Source organism: Poecile atricapillus, chromosome 6 (genome assembly GCF_030490865.1).
Source record: "Poecile atricapillus isolate bPoeAtr1 chromosome 6, bPoeAtr1.hap1, whole genome shotgun sequence".
NCBI lineage: Eukaryota > Metazoa > Chordata > Aves > Passeriformes > Paridae > Poecile > Poecile atricapillus.
In genome coordinates, this window is record NC_081254.1 from 6,453,943 (window position 1) to 6,473,562 (window position 19,620).

Below are 19,620 nucleotides of genomic sequence, written 5' to 3' on the forward strand. Positions count from 1 at the left end.
GTCCCTGCCATGGCAGGGGGTGAAATGAACTGAGATTTAAGGTTCCTTCCCAGCCAGACCATTCTGTGATTCCACAGATGCCCGGGGATCTGTTGCTGCTTGTTGGAGTCCCACATAAAGACAAGCCAAGAGGTGATTTCATGTGAAAAAGATGTAGAACAGATGCAGTCCAAGGAGGAATGTGTGGGGGATAGTGAAGGTCACAGGGTCACTGAGCACAGCCTGTCCCCAGCAGTTCAGCTCTGGCTGATGAGAAATGGAAGGAAGCTGGCTATCCCAGCCATCCCACTGTGGAAATCAGACCAGCACATGGCTCCCACCTTCCTTCAACTGTTTCAGCTTCCCCCAGTCCAGCAGAGATGTGTCTGGCAGCAGAATGAACCTGTTTTCCCAGCAACATCAACTGAACTGATGTTTTCTACAGACTTCACCTCCGTTGCATCCTGGATCTTGTGGCTCCATGACTGAATCTGCTTCCTTACATTTTGTTTAATTGGTCCCTGGGTTCATTTGCTGGTTGCTTATGGCTGAAAGCAAAAGGGAAACTACATTTCCATGACCTGCCTTGTCTAAATGCTGCTTTTGCTCTACATAGTCAGTGCCCTGGGACTGTTTAGAGAAGCAGGGCACAGGCAGTGTCTAACTCTGGTAACTGCAGAGCATGGGGTGTTTATTTTGGCAGCTTGCAGAACAAGTTTCTGCTTAATCCCAGCCTAAGGAGGCTTCCCAAGGCAGCCGAATCGTTTAGAAGTTGTTACTGGCTTAATTCAGCCCAAAGAAAGAAGTATATAAGCTCTCCCTGTGTCTGATCTTGCTGGGCAGTCCAACCTTTTCTGGGAAGTGGGAAAAGTGAACTTGAGGTGTGTCTGGACTGGAGGGATCAGGGTCGTGGCCCAGGCTCCTGCAGGAGGGATCGGGATCATGTGTGTGGTCCTTCCTGGAGAAAGCCTGGCCCCAAGGATGTCACTCATGCTGAGGATGTGAGAAGTGCTCCCAGGAATCCCATAGCATTCCCTTAACCCTGAGGGGCTGTGGGGATGCACAGCCACCATGTGCAGCCAGCTGGTGGGGTGAGCTGCTGAAAATCCAATTTTCTGTGTAGTCATGGGAGAAAAACTTCCTGCTTTTGGAGGGCAGAGGTTTCTGTAGATGTGTGGGCAGAGATGGTGGGAATAGAGTCTTGTTAGTGGGGAGAAGAAGTCAGAGGGATGGTTTTGATTGCTCTGATGGAAGGACCAAGCTTTGAAGGGCTTGTTGAACTCCTGGCCACCGAGAATGATTTTTGGGTGCCATTTTTCTGTAGAAATTGTAATTAGATGAGTGATACTCATGTTGTTTCAGCTCTGCAGCCCACCCAGCAGGAAGCACAGCCCAGGCTTTGCTCCAGCCTGGAAGAACAACGAGGGGAGGGAGATCTCTCGCCTTGTACTGACAGGAGGTGCTTTGTGCCATCTCTTCCTGCCAGGCAAAGAGCCCACAAAGGAGAATTTAAATCTTCAGCGCGATGTGACATGTGCTCGAAACCACTGCGTTCCTGGAGAATCCTCTGCTATTCCATGCTCCCAATGTCTCCTCCTTCGGCTTTGCATGGCACAAACATTCATTTTGGTGTTCTGCGTGTCCCTAATGTGATATAAAAAGCTAAATGCATTACAACGGCAGAACAGCACATTGTTATTTTTTCCTTCGGCTTCTTCTGCAGCGAGCAATTTTTTGTTCCATTAATAAGCCTTGTGGTATTTTTCTTTTCCTTCTCATGCACTCTACCCCAGATTCATCCTGGGAGGATTTCCTAGGCAGGCTGGAATGGCTGTGTGCTCTTCACACTTCTCAATGTTTCTTACTGAGCATGGAAAGAACTAATGCCCTAAAGGAAAGTCATCAGGATAATCCAGTTTAGATGTTTTGACTTCCAGCACGAAGGAATCAATGGGGTTTGAATGACAGTGCTCAGAGCTGGATATCTCCATCCCTTTGTGGGGAGGAACAAATGGTCTTCAACTTTGTTTTAGAGGCTCTGGGAAGGATGAAAACAGGGAGGAGGAACATCCAGTGTCATGAGAAAATAGGTCTTTTCCTAGAGAAAAGAGGCTGAAGCACTCCCCAGCTGTTCAATTCCTGCTCCTTGGTCTTGGCTTTCACACAGTAATTTCAGTGTCATTCCTGGGGGCTCAGTTTAGTTCCCAGGTGCCCCCTATAAATCTGTAGGGCCCTGTGGACCTAGAAGGAGCTGCCAGAGGCACTTCAGAGCAGAAGGAATGGCCAGATGTGCCTTAGGGTGGAGTCAGGTGTGCCCATGTTTCAGTAGGTGGCACTCCTTGCTCTGCCTTGGGGACTGCCGTGGATTTTGGGGATGTGGTGGAATAGCAGGTGGCATCCCATGGATGAGATGTGGCGAGTCTCAGGTGCGACTACACCTCAGAGTGCTTTTTGCAAGGGTTCAGCTGTTGTGCTGCCTTCCTTGAAATTTTCCTGTATTTCTGTTGTTCCTTCTCATCATAAAAGGTGTGCAGGTGGGGAAGGAATTTGGTTGTGTGCCAGTGGAGGGAAGAGCCTGCAGGTCACACACCTTCCCAAACCTGCACAAAGCCCCCACCAGCGGCATAATCCATCACAAAATCCAGCTGGTTCAGCTTTCTGCCATGGGCTGATCTACTCCTGCAGATATTTTGGGGAAAGAGTAGAGTGGATTAGGCAGGGAACAGACACCACATCCAGGAGAAGGCAAATGTTTATGGATGTGGTCAGTGGTGCATGTCCAGCCTCTCTGTCCGTGCTGTCCTGGCCGGCTGGAGCAAGGTGACATTTGCCCATCAGGGATTGTGCCAGCTCCCTGAGCCTTGTCTCGGGAATCCAGGGAGATGTTTGCAGGATAGACAGTGTTCAAATACGGTTCCAGCTTGGGAAATGGCAGCTGAGTGGGTGCATTTGGTGACAGATGATCCCTGAAAAGGTTCAGAAGCAGAAGCTATCAAAACCCCGGAGCTGTGCAGAGAGGAAATACTGTGAGTGCAGCAGAGAGGAGAAACACCCCTGCTCCGTGTCATTCCCACCAGCCAGCCTGGTGTGCTGTGCTTTGGGGCAGATGTCTGCAGATGCTCTTTTTTTGGCTTCCCACTCGACATCCAGGCACACTCTGGCAGTGGAGGGAGCAGGAAAAGGCTTTGGGAATTTCATAGCCAAAGGTTTCCTTAAACCATGAGCAGCTTTGCCCCGTCTTCCCAACACCAAGCCAGTTGGTGCATTCCTGCCATTCTTCATCCTAAAGCTGTTTCTTTCCATTTCCTGCATCAAGCAGATAAAGCAGCTGCTCTGTTGAGCCTCAGCTTTATTTATTTTATTTTTTTATTTTTATTTTATTGGGAGCTTTAAATTGAAAGGAATGGAACCATAGAATTTATTTTTATTGGAGGGGGGTGGTACCCTGGGATCCCGGATATCACGCACCAGGATCTGTGCTGGCCTTGTGGTTTCTTTGCTCTGGTTTCTTTGGGAGAGCAGGGAATAGCCAGAAATAGGCAACTGCCGGCTGCCTTCCCACAGCAGAGCTCTGCTGTCGGCTTGTGAAGCCCTTTGGGCTGCTTTGGCCTCATCTTTAAACCAGGGAACACTGGCCTTGGACTTGACAGCTGCTGGTTATGGTCCCAAATCTAAACCTGGGCCATAAAACTCTCTCCTGAGACCTCCCAAGGGTCTAATGGAAATCTGCTTCCCACCTGGAAATAAATATATATTTTAGATACACTTGGCTAAATTCCTTGACAGCTTTATGTGCCATAATTTCTCATGGTTTTCTGTGAATCCTTTCTGTTCTCGGGCACTGTTGTCTCAGTCCTGGGCTGTGCCCCTCTCATAGAAACAAAGTAATGTTATTTTACTGCATGTCACTGAGAAATTATGCACCAGTTTTCCCCAGGGCTTCCATTCTTTTGAAGCTTGGTGGGCTTCAGGTAACTGTATCACCTCTCCCTCCTGCACATTTCACTTCTGCAGGGAGGAAAGCAATAAAAATTACAGCATGTTGGCTGAATGCTGTTAAAATATTTTATTTATCACTGATTCCCAGTTTGTAGGCAGAAGGAATGCATCTGTTTAATGCCTGTTGTCTTTAAAATGGAAATGTTCAGCAGATATTTGGTACTTTTGTTTCCAGTGAGTTATGTGAGCTGGAAAGAGGTGGAATAGACAGTAAAAAATGCTGTCTGGACTTAAACCCATGGAAACAACTGGAGGACTTTGCTTTGTGCCTGGCATGAATGTATCAAGGGAACTGAAAACTGAAGAGTTCTGCATAATCCAAATGCTTTTTTCCCCCTTTTCATGTGCATCTTGAAAAATGCAGGATCAAATGCACGAAGAACCTGCAAATCCTCATGCCTGTGAGCAGAGGCTAGGCTCTTTCCAGCAACAGTGTGGAGCAGTTCTAATTCCTCATCTGTTCTCTTTTTAAAATTTATTTTATAAAGACCAGCTGCAGGTTGAAAGCTGGAGCTAGTGTATAATGGGGGAAAAAAAAGGGCAAGACCAAAGGAGCTCATTCCCATAAGCAGGGGTTAGATGTCTGGCACTCCCCAGCTCATGCCTGCCATGGGAGGTCTAGGACACAAACATCTAGGTTCCACCCACCTCCAAAAAAACATATTCAGGGCTGCATCCTCCTCCTCCCCAAATGAAGTGCCCCCAAGAGAGAACAGGAACAGCTGCTGAAAAGCTCTGAGCATGGAAGTGTGCCGATGCCCCAGTGCTGCAGAAGCTTTTGTGAGGGTCCTGCGTCCAGCTGTGCTCTGGGCTTCCATCACTGGCTCCTCCAGGCTGGATGATTTTATCAGGAACCCCCGAAACAGCTCACAGCCCCCTGTTTTTTCACCAGAGAGCCAAGGCTGGAGCAGTTCTCTAAGGGTGAGCATTGCTGGCCCTTCAGTGCCTGGCAAATGGAAGAACCCAAAACCATTTGGCACTGAGGGCTCGGCCGCTGTGGCTCATTTATTTGATTTTGTTATTTCGGTGCTGCAGCCCCGTGGGCCGTATAGCAGAGGTTGGACCACGCAGAAAACCTGAGTGCACAAAGGAAAACCCTGCACTCTGGGAAAATCCAATCGGGTTTGGTGCGGCAGAAACTTAATTTGGGCTTTCACATGGGTATTTGGGCCAGGCAGAAAATCTCCCAGATTTAAAGTTGGGCTTTTTTTAGTGTTCTGAAGGCCAGATGCCCTGCCTCCAGGCTTTTCCAGTGCAGGCAGACTTGACCGATATTCCCATGGAAATCTGGGTTTTTGGAGCCCGGAGCTTGCTGAGGCTTGAGGAGGAGCCATGCCAGACGCTGGCTTCTGCTTCCACTCGGAGAAGACAACGAAAAACGGCTCTTTAAAAGCAAAGTAAAGGGAGGGATAAGTTCTTTAAGGAGAAGTGGCACCTTAAGTGGAGCAGAAGAGAGGGAGGGAGGGGAGCGGGGTCCCGGCGGCAGCGGGACGGGAGGGGAGATCGCGGCTCGGACCTGTGCGCTGGCCTCCAGCAGAAGGCCGGCAGGGCAGGCACCGGGGGCTGCTCCCGGCCGCCCCCTCCCTCCCTCCTTGGCAGCCCGCGGGGCGTGGGCGGCGCGGGGCGCGGCGGGGCCGGCGGGAGGGAGCGGGGCGAGCATGTGCATCCTCCCCGCCGCCCCTGCCTCCCTCCCGCCTCCCCTCCCTCCCCGCTCGCCGCCGCGGGTGTGTGTGTGTGTGTGTGTATGTGTGTGTGTGTTTCTCGGCTCCCTCGCCAGCCCGGCCTGACGCAGGCGGATCCACATCGCCCCTGACAACACCCCGGCTCCGGAGCGCCGTGCCGGGGGTCCGGCTGCGGCGGCGGCGGCCCCGCGGGGCCGGGCCGAGCCCAGGGGGGCGGCGGGGGCCGGGGTGGCCCGAGCGCGGGGAGGCGGCCCCGGGGGGGGAAAGTTGCCGGGAGCGGCCAGGGGCGAGCGCGGCGGCAGGACCATGGGCACTTTGCGGGATTTACAATACGCGCTGCAGGAGAAGATCGAGGAGCTGCGGCAGCGGGATGCTCTCATCGACGAGCTGGAGCTGGAGTTGGACCAGAAGGACGAACTGATCCAGAAGCTTCAGAACGAGCTGGACAAGTACCGCTCGGTGATCCGGCCCGCCACGCAGCAGGCGCAGCAGCAGAGCGCCGGCACCTTGCAGGGCGAGCAGCGGACCAAGCGCCAGGCGATCTCGGCCGAGCCCACCGCCTTCGACATCCAGGATCTCAGCCACGTCACCCTCCCCTTCTACCCCAAGAGCCCGCAGTAAGCAGGGGGTCACCCCGCCGCTCAGCCTCCCCCCTCTCCCTCACCCCGCTCCATTCCCGGCCTCGCCGCCGCCCGCCGGGCAGGGACCGGAGCGGAGCGCGGCATTCCCGCATCCTCCCCGGGTGTCCCCGCGGGGTGGGAAAGTTGCGAGCGCCGGGTTTGCGGAGGGTGGGGGGAAGAGCGGCAGGAGTGAGCGCCGAGGTGCCAGCAGAGGGGGACCCGGCTGTCCTCCGTCCCGGCTGCGGGGCGATCCGTCCGCCCCATCCCGCCGGGGAACGGGGGCAGCGGCGGGCGCGGGGGGGACGCTGCTGCCGGCGGGTTGAACCGGATCGTGTCCTGGGCATGGAGGCTTTATCGTTGCGGGAGAGGGCGGGGAAACCCGGGACTCGCTCCGGGACCCCGCAGGGAGACATTCCCAGCTGGGAAACTTGGAGCCCGGCAGGATGCGGTTCCCGGCTCTCCGGGCGGGGGCTGGTGTTTTGGGGAGGGGGTGTTTGGCAGAAGCAGGGGCTTATTGCAGTGTCCTGGTGCGCCGGAGGGTGTGCGGGGGGCAGGGAAAGTTGCGGGGATCTTCAGGTGTCGGAGCGCCGGGGGATGCTCTGCCCCGGTTTCACACCTGCCGCAGATTAGGGAAATTAGAGCGCCTTAATGGGTAAACGGAGCCCTCGCGGGAGTGGGAGCGCTCTCCCTCGCTCCGTAGTTCTTTTTCCTGGCCAATAAATCGCCGTGCCTTTGGTTCAGCGCTCCTCAAGGCATAAAAAAGGAGGAGGGAAGAGGTAATGAGCGGGCTACTCGCCGTGCGGGGCTCCATGTGCGGCGATGGGGCGCGACCTCCCCGTCGATGGGCAAACCCGCCTTCCCTCCGCGACCGGCATCTTCCTCGTGGAAGCATAACCGGGAGCGCTGGCGGACCCCCGGAGCCATCCCGGTAGCGGGGAGCGTGTGTGCCGGGTGGGCTCCGGGATGCGGGCACCCTGCGGAGCCTCTCGGGGGACGGGGCGGGCGGCGCGGGGCCGGGGCCGCGGCACAGGGACGGTGCCCGGGCAGGGGTGGCGGGGCTCGGGGACCCTGCTGGGGCACGGGGAGCCTGCCGGAGCGTCCTCTCAGGGACCCTGCCGGGGCTGGCCCCGCTCCCCGCGCAGCCTCAACCCTTTCCCACCGCCATGGCGGGGCCCCGCCGTCTCCAGGCAACTGCCCGCCCTCAGGGCGGCCGCCATGGCCGGACCCCGCCGGGCCGGGCCGGGCTGGGCCGCGTGTTCCCCTCATGCCGCCCCGCCACACTCCCGTTCCCACATTCCCATTCCCGCCTCCCCCGTTCCCACCGCCGCAGATATTTTGTCCTTTTAAGGCGCCTTGGCCGCGCGTTCAAAAGGCTGGCAGGGGAGGAACGGCGGCGGCGCGGGAAATGCTCCCCACAGCCCCCAAAAGGAACAAAACAGCCCGAAAAGCGCCCGCCGGGGGCTGTCAGGAGAGGGGGGACAGGGGTGGCTGAGGGCAGGCGGGAGAGCGCTCTGTGAAATCCCTGGCGTGTGCGGTAAACATCGGAGCTGGGATAAAGCATCCCACGGTGTTAGCTTCTCTGGGAAAGCAAAACCCCAAAGCTGTCGCTTTCCTTGTCAGTGTCGTCGCCTCTCGGCGCCCTGGAAGCGCAGATGGAGCTGGCAGAGCTCCGGGAAGCGCCACAGGTTTCAGCAGAGCGACTCCGCAGCCTCTGCCGTACCCGGTGAAATGTGTAGGAAGCCTGGCAAAGCCTTGGATTATCGTTTTCCAGCTGGAATTTTAATTGCTCTTTGTGTAAACGCAGCCCTGCAGTCTGCTGTGGGGGTATCGCGTGCCACTCCTCTGAGGAGGTGTTTCATGTTGGTCATCCACGGCCAATACTCCTGGTATTATTTACAAAATTGAAGTAAACTTGTGGCTGCAGGTTGTAACTGCTTTTCAGCTGGGGCATTCCAGAGGTTTGGAGCAGCCTGGGATAGTGGAAGGTATCCCTGCTCGTGGCAGGAGGCTGGAATGAGATAAGTTTTGGGGTCACTTCCAACCCAAACTGGGCTGTGATTACAGGAGAAGATCCTTGCTAATGGTTTCAGGAGTGTACAGGCTCCGGGAAGTGTTGTGTGCTCTGTGTCAGCCCTACCCGGTGGCCAAGATAACTCATGGTGTTGGTGAGACTTATGGTGGTGAAGACGTGGAAATAACAAAATCTACCAAAAGAAGTGTTGTTTTTTTTATTTCTCCCCTGTTCATGCTGAATCTCAGTTGACTCTTGGGGTAATGGCATCCAACCTTTGGTTTTGTCAGGCCACCAGGAAGTGTTCAAAAGCCAGGTGGATGTGGCATTTGGGGGATATTAGTTATTGGTGGCCTGGGCAGTGCTAGGAGAATGGTTGGACTTGGTGATTTTTAGAGAGGTTTTCCACAAAATTATTCTGAAGTAACCTCTGGGTTTTTTGGGTTTTTTTTTTTTGTAGTTAGGTGGTGCTGGATTTGCTCTGATCTGGCAGAGGTGGCTGGGGATTGGTAAGAACAATAGTAGCAGGAAGTCTGTTGGAACTGAATTATCATGAGGGTCACGGTAGATACTTGAGGGTCTGTGGTGGTGGAAGCTGTTGTGATGGCACATAGAAGATTCTGGGTTATGGAGTGGCTGAACTCTGAATGAACCTAAGAGAGCTGGAGAGGGACTTGGGACAGGACACAAAGAATGGCTTCCCAGTGCCAGAGGGCAGGGATGGATGGGATATTGGGAAGGAATTGTTCCCTGGGAGGGTGGGCAGGCCCTGGCACAGGGTGCCCAGAGAAGCTGTGGCTGCCCCTGGATCCCTGGAAGTGTCCAAGGTCAGGCTGGGGTTTGGGGCTTGGAGCAGCCTGGGATAGTGGAAGGTGTCCCTGCCCATGGCAGGGGATGGCACTGGATGGGCTTTAATACCCTTTCCAAGCCAAACCATTCTGGGCTTCTATGAATGGCTTTCAAAGTGTGAAAGGAAATTTAACTGCCTTGTGTAGACACATACCATTGAATCTGCAGGATCTCCCCCCTCCCTCCCCCCCATTTAGGATGTGTATGGTTAAATAAAATTGCTTTTTCAGAGCTTTAAGAGTTTGAGATGCTGTTGCAGAGTTGGGCTTGTTTTTTGCCTCTACAATATTTTTAAAAGTGAAACAGGACTTTGTGGGCTGACCCGGGGAACTAAAATTCATGGAGGGACACGTCCTGCCATTCAGCCATTTTCTTCTGAGTTACGAGGGAGAGGAATTGGGCATTAGCATCTTTATCAGTCTCCCTGTTCAAGTAACTAGAAGCCAGTTATTTAAAATACGTGTCTTTTTTCTTCCCTCCCTCTCTTAAAGGAAATAACTTGCAAGAAGTGAGTGAGTAAGAGGGCACAGACTGGGGAGAAAGCTGGCTGCTTTTCCGCTGCAGAAAAAATGCCGTGACAGATCTTTCTCTCCTCTTCATCTTCCCAAATTGCTGCTGGTGTTTGTTTTTCCACACCTTTGACCTCTTGCAGGGTATATCCTGGCTGCTAACCGCTTGTCAGCATGGAGGGAACACTGGGAGACCGAGTTTGTACCAACTGCCTTTGCAGTTAAAATTGTACAGGGCAGCCAAGCAAAGAGAAGCCTTTTCAACCAGCAAGCTGCAACTCTTCCCTTTCCCTGCCTTGTTCTTGCCATGGGAAAATACCCAGGATTTTAATTTTAACAGGCTGCTTTGTTCAGGGATCGGTAACAGCTGTTTACCTTTTTGGAAGGCTGTATAATCAGCGTGTTTTCTTCTCCAGAAGGGAGAAAAAAAGAAACGTAGAAGTAGAACATAGAACAAAGCACGGAGCTCGTAAGTGTGAAGGGCCTGATCTCTTGGCTGAGGTGGTACAAGCTCTGTTGTTAACAGAGACAGCAGCAAAGTGCTGTGTCATTTGTAAGAAATGTTGAGTCAATCATAACTTGATTTGGGGAGTTAACAGACTTTTGGGGAGTCTGCCAAAATCCCAGAGACTCGTTTGTGAGGGGAGGAGCAGCCTGTGAGTTGTATTTAAGAGGTCTGGTTTAAGAAATGTAAAATACTTGGTTGCATAGCCTTAGGGAAAGTACAACATCCATACAAGAGGTTTAACAAAATCCCTGCAACAGCCAGATTGGTTCTTTGAAGGCGAATGTGCACATCCTCTGGGGGCTAGAGGCATATTTTAAGTGATCCTAATAGTCATAAAACCCCCAGCAATACTTGAAAAGCACTTTGTATTTAGGGTATTGGCATGAAATGCTCTTCTGGTGTTTATCAGTGCTATGTATGCTGCAGTAGCCAGGAGCCATTCATCTAAAAACCCCTGAAACGACCCAAACCCCTCTTCCCTCAACCCCCACGCTCTCCTCTTCCTACAGTAATTTGGGGGATGGTTGGTACATGGTGAAACCACTGGGAACTGGTTGTTGAGATGATGGGGAGAGCAACTGAGGCACGCTCCTGCAGTGATGGTTTCCTGGAATGTGAGGCAGGAGCTGGAATGGCGGTGGCCTCTTGAGTCCTGTCACTTTCTGGTGAAGTATCTTGCCCTGAGCAGTCAGCAGAGATGGATGTAGTGGTGTGACCTTCTTTTTTTATTTACTTTTTTTTGGTGTCAGTCCACTGTGATGTGTCCAGCGAGCAATTAATTGAACTGCATTTATCATCTGTTGTGAGAGCTATTAAATGCTGTGGTTGCTTTTATGTGCTCTAATGTCAAATCCATCTGAATGTAGTTTTCAGCTGACGCTCGATGGACAAAAATCCATTAATGTCAGTGGGGTTTTTCGGTGCATTTGAACGGTCAGGATTTAAGGTCAGGATTTTATTGCAATGTGTTGAGCGGTGCTGGGGCACCACTGGCTGGGGAGGATCCCTGGTGCTCTGCAGGGATGCGGTTTTGCTGTGAGGGATGATGCTCTCCCTGACAGAGCTGTGAACACAGGGAGGATGGTGCTGGAGCAAGGCAGCCGAGCGTGATTTTGCCATGTTTTGACAGGTCTGGCTCGGCAGTGGTGGCAGTGATGGGGCTCCCCTCTGTGCGCTCGTGTGACTCACGCTCCGAGCGCCTTTAATGCCTTGGGAAATGACAAGGGGACATTGTGACAGCTCAGCTCCTTGTGTAATACATTACAACCCTCTGAGGTTTGGGTTACTCGCAGTAGTAAGGGGTGGCTGGGTGGTGTTAGGCTGTTAAGCACAGAAGTACAGTTTTTCTCTATTGAAGCAGTGTTTTGGGTCATCTCTCAACACGCTTGTTTGGGCTGGTGATGTTTATGCTGAGTGTAAACTCCAGAGGGGTTTGACTCACAGGAAGGTAAAAAACAAATCTCCCAATAAAGCTATTAAAGCCACGTAGTTGTTTTGTCATCTTCTGTCTGGTTTTTGCTGAGATGAGTTTAATTGCAAAAGAAAACATCGCTGCAATGTCAGTTATCCTTAGTTCTGTTCAACAAGCAACGCAGACTTCCCTGGGTTTTTTCTGCAGCTTTTGGAGATTAATTTTAGCAGTGTGGTGTCAGTAAATTGTGTTTTAAAGCAAAGTAGCTCTGTTCAGAAACTACAGTGACATTTTCTTGGTGGTTATATGCAAAACAGCACTGTTCAGCAAGTATAGTAGCTCTGAGCACACTAACAGCTGGTAATTAACATAGAGACTCTTTTTTAAACTGTAGTACAGCTCCATAATTTTATTTTCTGCAGAATTAACTTTTTTCCTTTTATCTGTACTACTGGAATAATTACCTATAATTGTCTGAGCTGTGTTACATTCATCCTTAGCTGTATGAATGCTGTAGGTGGAGAGTTTTAAAGTGCTTCAACACAGAATGAGGTCCTCAGGTCACGGACACAAATTCCTTTTCTCCAGACTCTGTGAAAGCATTCCTGAGCTTCAGCATCCCATGTTCCTAAACACAGGATGTGTCTTACATTTCTGAAATTGTTAATAATAATAAAAAAAGCCAGGTCAGAGTTCTGAAACTGAGCAGAAATTGATACAGTAGCACAGAATTTAGCCCCGGCAGCTGCCTCGGGAAGGACTCCTTGAGTCCCGAACTTGCTGAGCAGCAGATGGAAAACAGGAGTCATGGGGAAAATTTGTTTCTCTAGAGAGTTAAAAAGGTTACAGTGAATTGTTACATATCAGTTTCCGTGGTTATCCTGAGCTAGATGCTGTAGGATGATAAGAGTTACTGAATACAAACATCTTTCTGAGGGAATGGGTCCAGGAAAGCTGAACTGGAAACGGGTTAAACGCCACTCACTGCCATCAGTGATAGTCCTTGCTGCCTGTGCTGCTGGTCTTTGCTTTTGGCTTTTCACGGGGCCCAAAGCCTTGCATATGCATCAGGATGAAGTATAAATATTTCTGTAAATGTTTTTCATCTGCTGCTTTGCCGTTTCTAGAGGATACGCGCAGGCAGGGAAGTGCCTGACGTTCACGTTTTGTGTGGCTTGGCTTTGTTTTGAAGGGCAGAGAGAAGAGGAAAAAACAAAAGTATTTGTTGCTACATTGGAGCCTAAAGAATGACAAATAATACCTTTCTCCTCTCAGCATCTACAGAAAGTGGTTTGGTATGAGTCAGATAGGTTCTGTGTGTCCTGCCATCCTGAATGCCTGGAATTGCATCCAGGTGCTTTGGAAACGCTGCTGAAGCCCCTGCCTGGCACGGCTTGTGTCGGGGGATGCTCCAGCACAGCGTGCTCTGAGCAGGAGCGCAGGACCGGCGTTTTGCAAGGCTCTTGCAGCCACTGGTTTCCTTGGAAACCACAGCCTGAGCAGGGAGAGCCAAACTTCAACACCCGTGCCTGCTTTCCAAGTCGAAAATGGGCTGTCAGACTTTCAGAAGTCTGGGGTCTTTCGGCTGTGTTTGGAGCTTGTTCATTAGGAGCAAACTTGAAGATGGGTATCAGTGATAAAAGGCTCCCTGTCAGGCTGCAACTATTCCTGCCTGGAGGAGATTTTTTTTTTCCCCTTTCTCTCCCCAAATTCCCTTCTTTGATTCAGTTTGTGAGCACATTTATTGGAGGTGTTTCCTGTCAAACACCCCAGATGTGTCAGGAAAGCTGCACAGCAGCTCTGTGATTTGGGCTTGATGTGGATTTACAAACTGCCCAGCCCAGGCCAGCTCATTTTGTTCACTTACTTAATGTTCTCTGAGGTGGTGGCTGTGGGTGACGTGAACAAAGAGGAGAAATCATAACGGAACTGCCTGGGTTGATGGAAAATTAAATTGCAGTCTTGTAAGTGCACACGTGCTCTGTGTTGAATGTGAAGAGAAATATATATATATATAATGACATGTATGTGCACTCATGTATTTAGCACATGTAGGGGAGTATTGAATTCATGGAAATATACTTTTCTTGGGAGGGAAAACAGTCAGGCTTTAATATCAGTGGAGTAGAGGCAGTTTTGTACAGGATCAGCAGGACTGTGGGAGTGCATCCTGGTCTAGTTGAAGGTGTCACTGCCCGTGAACGAGATGGTTTCTAAGGTCTCTTCAAATCCAAATGTGGAAGTGCTGTCGGTTTCCGTGACCACAGAGTATCACTGAGATTCAGGAGCAGAGGAGTAAATAACATGGGTGTGATGGAAATGGAGAGCCACTGTTCCCTGCTCCCAGTGGAAGTGGGTCCCTGGAATGTGTCAGTGCTTGTTAGGATTTAAACTGCCTGCTTGATGTCATTTGTGTGCAGAGATCTGGTGGCTGAGGGGAATTCATTACTGTTCTTGGAGTCCACAGGCTAAATGAGGAAAATAACTTTCTTGGTGGGTGATATTTCTGGTGAATAGAGGAAATCAATGGCCCTGGGACTGCCAGTAGCACATCAGGAGAGTGGAGATGAGATGAATGTCCTTCAGCAGCTCCTGTGTTCTGCAGTGTGAAACACCACCCTTTTCTCCCTTCTGAGCCCTTGGTTACTTCCCTGGCTGTCTTGTTCCTGCTCCTACTTCTGCCCAAGATTTTTCTCTCTTCCCATGGATGTTGCTTTTTCTCTTCCCTGACAATCCCAAAGCTCTTCTACAGAGCTGTCCAATCCAGCAGGGTCCAGACTTTACATCTTGGTTAAAAATCAGCCTTCTTTCCTGTGTGCATCTGGAGGCAGAGAGCCTCCAGTGACTGGAGCACAAGATACCACAGGAGGCTGGATTTTCCTGCCAGGCCAGCTTTTCTGGTGTGCCAAGGCATTTTCTGCTCCTCACCTGCCCCACCAGCAAGCAGGCAGGGGCTACACAAGAAACTGGGAGAGCTGACTGACAGAGCCAGGACAGCTGATCCCAGCTTCCAAAGAAGGATTGCATAGGGTGGAACCCCACATTCCTGGGAATGGCTGACCACCCACCTGCCCATGGAAAACACAGAATTGTGGCTTTTGCTTTACCTGTTGAACTGCCTTTACATCAACCCATGAGTTTTTTCCCTTTTACCCTTCTGATTGTTTCCCCCATCCCAGCTGGGGCGAGGGCTGTGAGTGGGTGGTGGTGCTGGGGTTCCACCTCCAGCAGGAACATCTCAAGGTGTCTGTACCTCCAAAGGGGTTGGGGCCCAAGGATAGGCCCTGGAGCAGGGACACCTTGAGGCATCAGCAGCTGTGTATGAGGCCATAGATAAGCACATGACACAGCAGGTTCATTCCTGGGGGGCCTGTGGCTGTGGGTAAATCCATGGTGGAGCAGGTTCATTCCTGGAGCAGGTTCATTCCTGGAGCAGGTTCATTCCTGGAGCAGGTTCATTCCTGGGGGGCCTGTGGCTGTGGGTAAATCCATGGTGGAGCAGGTTCATTCCTGGAGCAGGTTCATTCCTGGAGCAGGTTCATTCCTGGAGCAGGTTCATTCCTGGAGCAGGTTCATTCCTGGAGCAGGTTCATTCCTGGAGCAGGTTCATTCCTGCAGGGCCTGTGGCTGTGGGTAAATCCATGATGGAGCAGGTTCATTCCTGGAGCGGGTTCATTCCTGCAGGGCCTGTGGCTGTGGGTAAATCCATGGTGGAGCAGGTTCATTCCTGGAGCAGGTTCATTCCTGGAGCAGGTTCATTCCTGCAGGGCCTGTGGCTGTGGGCAAATCCATGGTGGAGCAGGTTCATTCCTGGAGCAGGTTCATTCCTGGAGCAGGTTCATTCCTGGAGCAGGTTCATTCCTGCAGGGCCTGTGGCTCCTAGAGAAGGCCATGCTGGAACAGGAGCACCTCAGAGTCAGTGTGGCTGTGGATAGATACACCACAGCAGGTAAACCCCTGGATAGATTGGCTGATGGATAAGGTTCCAGCTGGGGCAGGTACATCCCTAAGGGCATCTGGATAGGTCCAAGTGGGGACAGGACCTCCACGGGGAGGAGTTCACTGCAGTGTTCTACTTCACCGTCTGGTCTGAAGGGATGGGGGTGAAGACAGTAATGGATACACCCTTAAGTTGTTGTATCCAGGGATTTCAGTGGCACCTCACAGGAATTACTGCAGCAGGAATCCTGTGCTGGGAGCAGGGGTAGGGCTTCCCTGCAGTGTCAGCCCCAATGACAGACTTGGAGCTGTCATTGTCACAATGTCTCTCTGCAGCCCTGCGCTGGCTCAGTGACATCCTGGGGACCTCCATGCCCTGCCAGCTCCAGAGGCTCTGTGTTAGTGTTTGGGCTTGTCCTTGTTACAGTCCTGCTGTGGACCAAACAACAGCCAGGCCTCACTGGTGGGGAATATCCAGACCAAGAGAGGGATAAATCCATTAGAAATGTGGGAGTGTGTGTGCACCTCTGTACACAGCTCGTGTCCGAGTCCTGGGACAGGGCTGTGCAGCCAAACTTGGCAGATATCTACAAACTAACTGGGGTGTGTGTGTAATACCTGTTGTTTCTCCTTATGCCTCCTTGCACATTTAAGTCCTGTTCAGACAGCGATTGCACAAAGGGGAGAACATCTCCTGCTCATCAGATCCGTGATTGCTTTCTGTTCTCCCGATGGAAGCCCGGCTCTGCGAGGCACAGGAGGGAAACGAAGCGTGGAGAGGCTTTTGTCAACTGGCACTGTTCCCAAACACTGGGACTGGGACACCAGGACAGAGCATGTTGGGAGAGCATAAGGCAGGCAGATCCTCCGGTTTTCTCTGACCTTTCCTTGTTTGAGGGCACAGCTGGGAGGAAGCCAGAGCCTCTTGAAGTTGGACTGCGATTGAAGTGTCCCTGCTCCTGCTTGGAGGAGGGACACAGCTGAGACAGCTGTGCTTGCACACATTCTGCTAACATTCTGCTGCTTTCTAAATGACTCTGACAGGTATCTCAGAATCATTGCTTGCCTTGGCAGGAAGGCTCCTGTGGCCTTTTTCTGGATCAGTTCTGGATGGATGCCGTAGCGCAGTCTGGATTCCCAAGGGAATGCTAGCTATCCATCTCATCTCCCTCCATCCACGTGCTGGGTTTGTTACTGTGCCTGCAGGGGGGTTTCCAGCAGGCACAGCAAGCTGGGATACCTGAGCACAGTGACTGTGCCAGCACAGGTGTGTTCCGTGTGCCACCGCTGTTTGGTGGCATCTGGCACTGGGAAAAGTGACTTTGGGCTCTGTGAGGTGACAGACCTGACCTCTGCCTGCTTCACCTTCTGTTTTGCAGGCATTGTTATTTTCTCATCAACCACCCTGCCAGGTGCTTTGTGTCTTGTCCGTGACTAGGAACAAATTATCCCTTCCCTCATGAATCCCCAAGTTTTCCCCCTTTGGACTTTGCACAAGGATGAGTGTTAGCGTGATCTAGGTAGGCAAAGGGCTCCAAAAGGGAGATCATCAATCAAATCTCAGCTCTTTGGGTTTGTGCCATTACTCGTGTGCAGACAAAACAGGTGTTAGGAGTCTTTTGAAATTATTTCTTAATTTGAAAGCCAAAAATAACTCAAATGGGATCCCACTAGTGTGATGCTAAGAGCATCACTTGGGATGTACAAATCTGGGTTAAGCATTATCCCACAATTTACAGGTACAAACGGAGAAGCTTCCATAGGGATTGAAGCTGTTTGGTGAGGCCAAACACATGGGAGACCTGCTGGAAACGGGGCAGAGCCAGGGACATGAGTCCATGTTACTCACGTGTCACCTCTGGAGCACAGTGGCTCTCCACCCTCTCCTTGTTTTGACTGAAATTCCAGCTGTGAGCTATAAAGGACTTTTTCAGTGGCAGGTTTATTCTCTTCCACATGTTTTTTCAACAGTTTCCACCACAAAAGGTTCTTGCTGTGCTCTGTGATGTGCAAGTGTTATAAGCTGGAGTCACATTATTTGTTTAAGCTGGCTGGGCACAAACATTTTGGCTGTAGGGTTCTGAACGAGGCTCCTGCTTAATAAATACAGCTGAACAACGTTCAGGGCACTGTGGCAGAGTTGTTATTGATGGAAAATCCATGAATATGTAGCAACCAAAAGGCAGAGCTCAGCGAAGCTGTGCTGCCAGGGGGCAGGGTTGGGAAGGGTGGCTTGGGACAGCTGCCTTGGGCACTGGGGCAAAGCAAAAGCTCAAGGTTAACTGTGGAAACTATGGATGCTCGTGGAATGTACCCAGAATGGGATCTTCACAGGGATTTGGAGTTTTAATATATGCTGGAGGAGCCTTCTGAGGCTTAGGTGCTTCCTGGGGAGCCTTCAGCTCTGTTACCTAGCCTGAGTTCCTTGGTCAGCAGCTGAAATATTTTGTGACTTTGCTCATACCGAAGAAATGATTGATATATCATGGGGAGATAATATTCCATGCTTATTCCAAGCTTCTTAATGGAATTTTTATCAGTTCTACTGAAGAAAAGGATGCACAGAAAAGTTGCCTGGCTGTCAGATTGTTTGTTCTGTGCCTCCTTTAGAGCTGCCTTGGCTCTCTCCATGTGGCTTCCCAGTAAAACGATGTGAGGGACCATCCCACCCTAAATTTCAAGTGTCTGCAGCCACCAGGTGACATCAAATCCCTTTGACACTGAGAGACAGGCAGGGCAGGACTGCAGGGTGCAGACCCTGAGCATCTCTTGCTGATGCTTCAGGCATATCGCTGGCACATCTCTCACTTCTCAACAGCTGGGTTTTTTTTCCTTCCACCAATATCTGCTCGTTTTAAACCTATCTTGTGCTCAGTGTTTTCAGAAGACCTAAAAGCTGTTGTTTTTTTTTTTAAATCTGTTTGGGCTGGGGAGCCTGAGATTGCTCAGCCACAGCCACTCTGTGCCCTGACACCATTTTCTCTGGGATTGCTTTGTTGACTCAAGTGCACTTTGCTGCAATACAAACACTGAGGATAAAAGGCAGCCACCTCAGCAAATTAGTGTTAAAGCACTGCAGAAGAATTGTAGATTGGTGTTTTGGACGTTTTTAGAGTCAAGATCTCTCCTTTTGCCTGTGGCCTGTGCTTTTTAAGGAATATCTGTTGTGCAGGGAGGGCTTCTAAAAGTTAAATCAATTGTCTGTTTGTGGACTCATCTGAAGGGTAAATCAGATGCTGCATTGACAGGGATCTGCCTGTGTGGTAAAACTTCAGGTGAGGTTGGATTTAAGTGAGTCTGGAAAAAAAAAAATCATGTCATGGATCATTTGAAACCTCTCCTGGGAGCAAAGGTAGGGAGAGTTGGGAATTCAGTCTGGAAAAGAAGGCTCTGGGTAGACCTTAGAGCCCCTTCGAGTGCCTGAAGGGGTGCCAAGACAGCTGGAGAGGGACTTGTGACAAGGGCTGGAGTGCCACGACACAGGGAATGGCTTCCCAGTGCCAGAGGGCAGGGTCAGATGGGATATTGGGAAGGAATTGTTCCCTGGGAGGGTGGGCAGGCCCTGGCACAGGGTGCCCAGAGCAGCTGTGGCTGCCCCTGGATCCCTGGAAGTGTCCAAGGCCAGGTTGGACTTTGGGGCTTGGAGCAGCCCAAGGAAGGTGTCCCTGGCCATGGCAGGGAGTGTTACGGGATGAGCTTTAAGGTCCCTTCCCACCCAAACTAGTCTGGGCTTCTATGATTCCATTCTAATTTTCATAATGAAAAGAAGTTTTCCTCTACATGCTACAGGTATCCAGGTGTGCAAGCCTATTACAAAAAAAAAAGTAACAAAAAGGCAAAACCTCCCTGAAAGTGCTCTGAAGGGTTACAATACTTTTTGAACAAGGATCTAAAAACTCCCAATTGTATTTTTGGTTACTGTCCATGAAGGCTTTTTTGAGCAGCAGCCTTTACTCTGAATGCAGCTGGTTGAGAAACCTCCCTTTTAGCAGCAGCTGGCTTGTGTGGAATAAAAGAATTAATTAACCTGGTGTGGAATGAGAGAACTTAATAAACCTGGTGTGGAATGAAATAATTAATCAGCCTGTGGCCAGCCTGGAAGAGCAGCCATCT

General features: G+C 51.1%; 1 protein-coding gene across 2 annotated transcripts in view; it reads left to right on the top strand.

Annotated features, from left to right (window-relative positions):
- The window catches only part of PRKG1 (protein kinase cGMP-dependent 1), a 363,030-nt gene that overhangs the window by 20,767 nt on the left and 322,643 nt on the right, over nucleotides 1–19,620 (top strand). The window contains exon 1 of one of the 2 annotated variants that reach the window (XM_058840755.1): nucleotides 5,922–6,277. The exons of the other annotated variant lie outside the window; for it this stretch is intronic. Coding sequence (XP_058696738.1) covers nucleotides 5,967–6,277 — 311 coding nt within the window. The 5' untranslated portion in view covers nucleotides 5,922–5,966. Of the gene's footprint in view, nucleotides 1–5,921; nucleotides 6,278–19,620 lie in introns of those variants that run through there. 2 annotated transcript variants of the gene reach the window in all.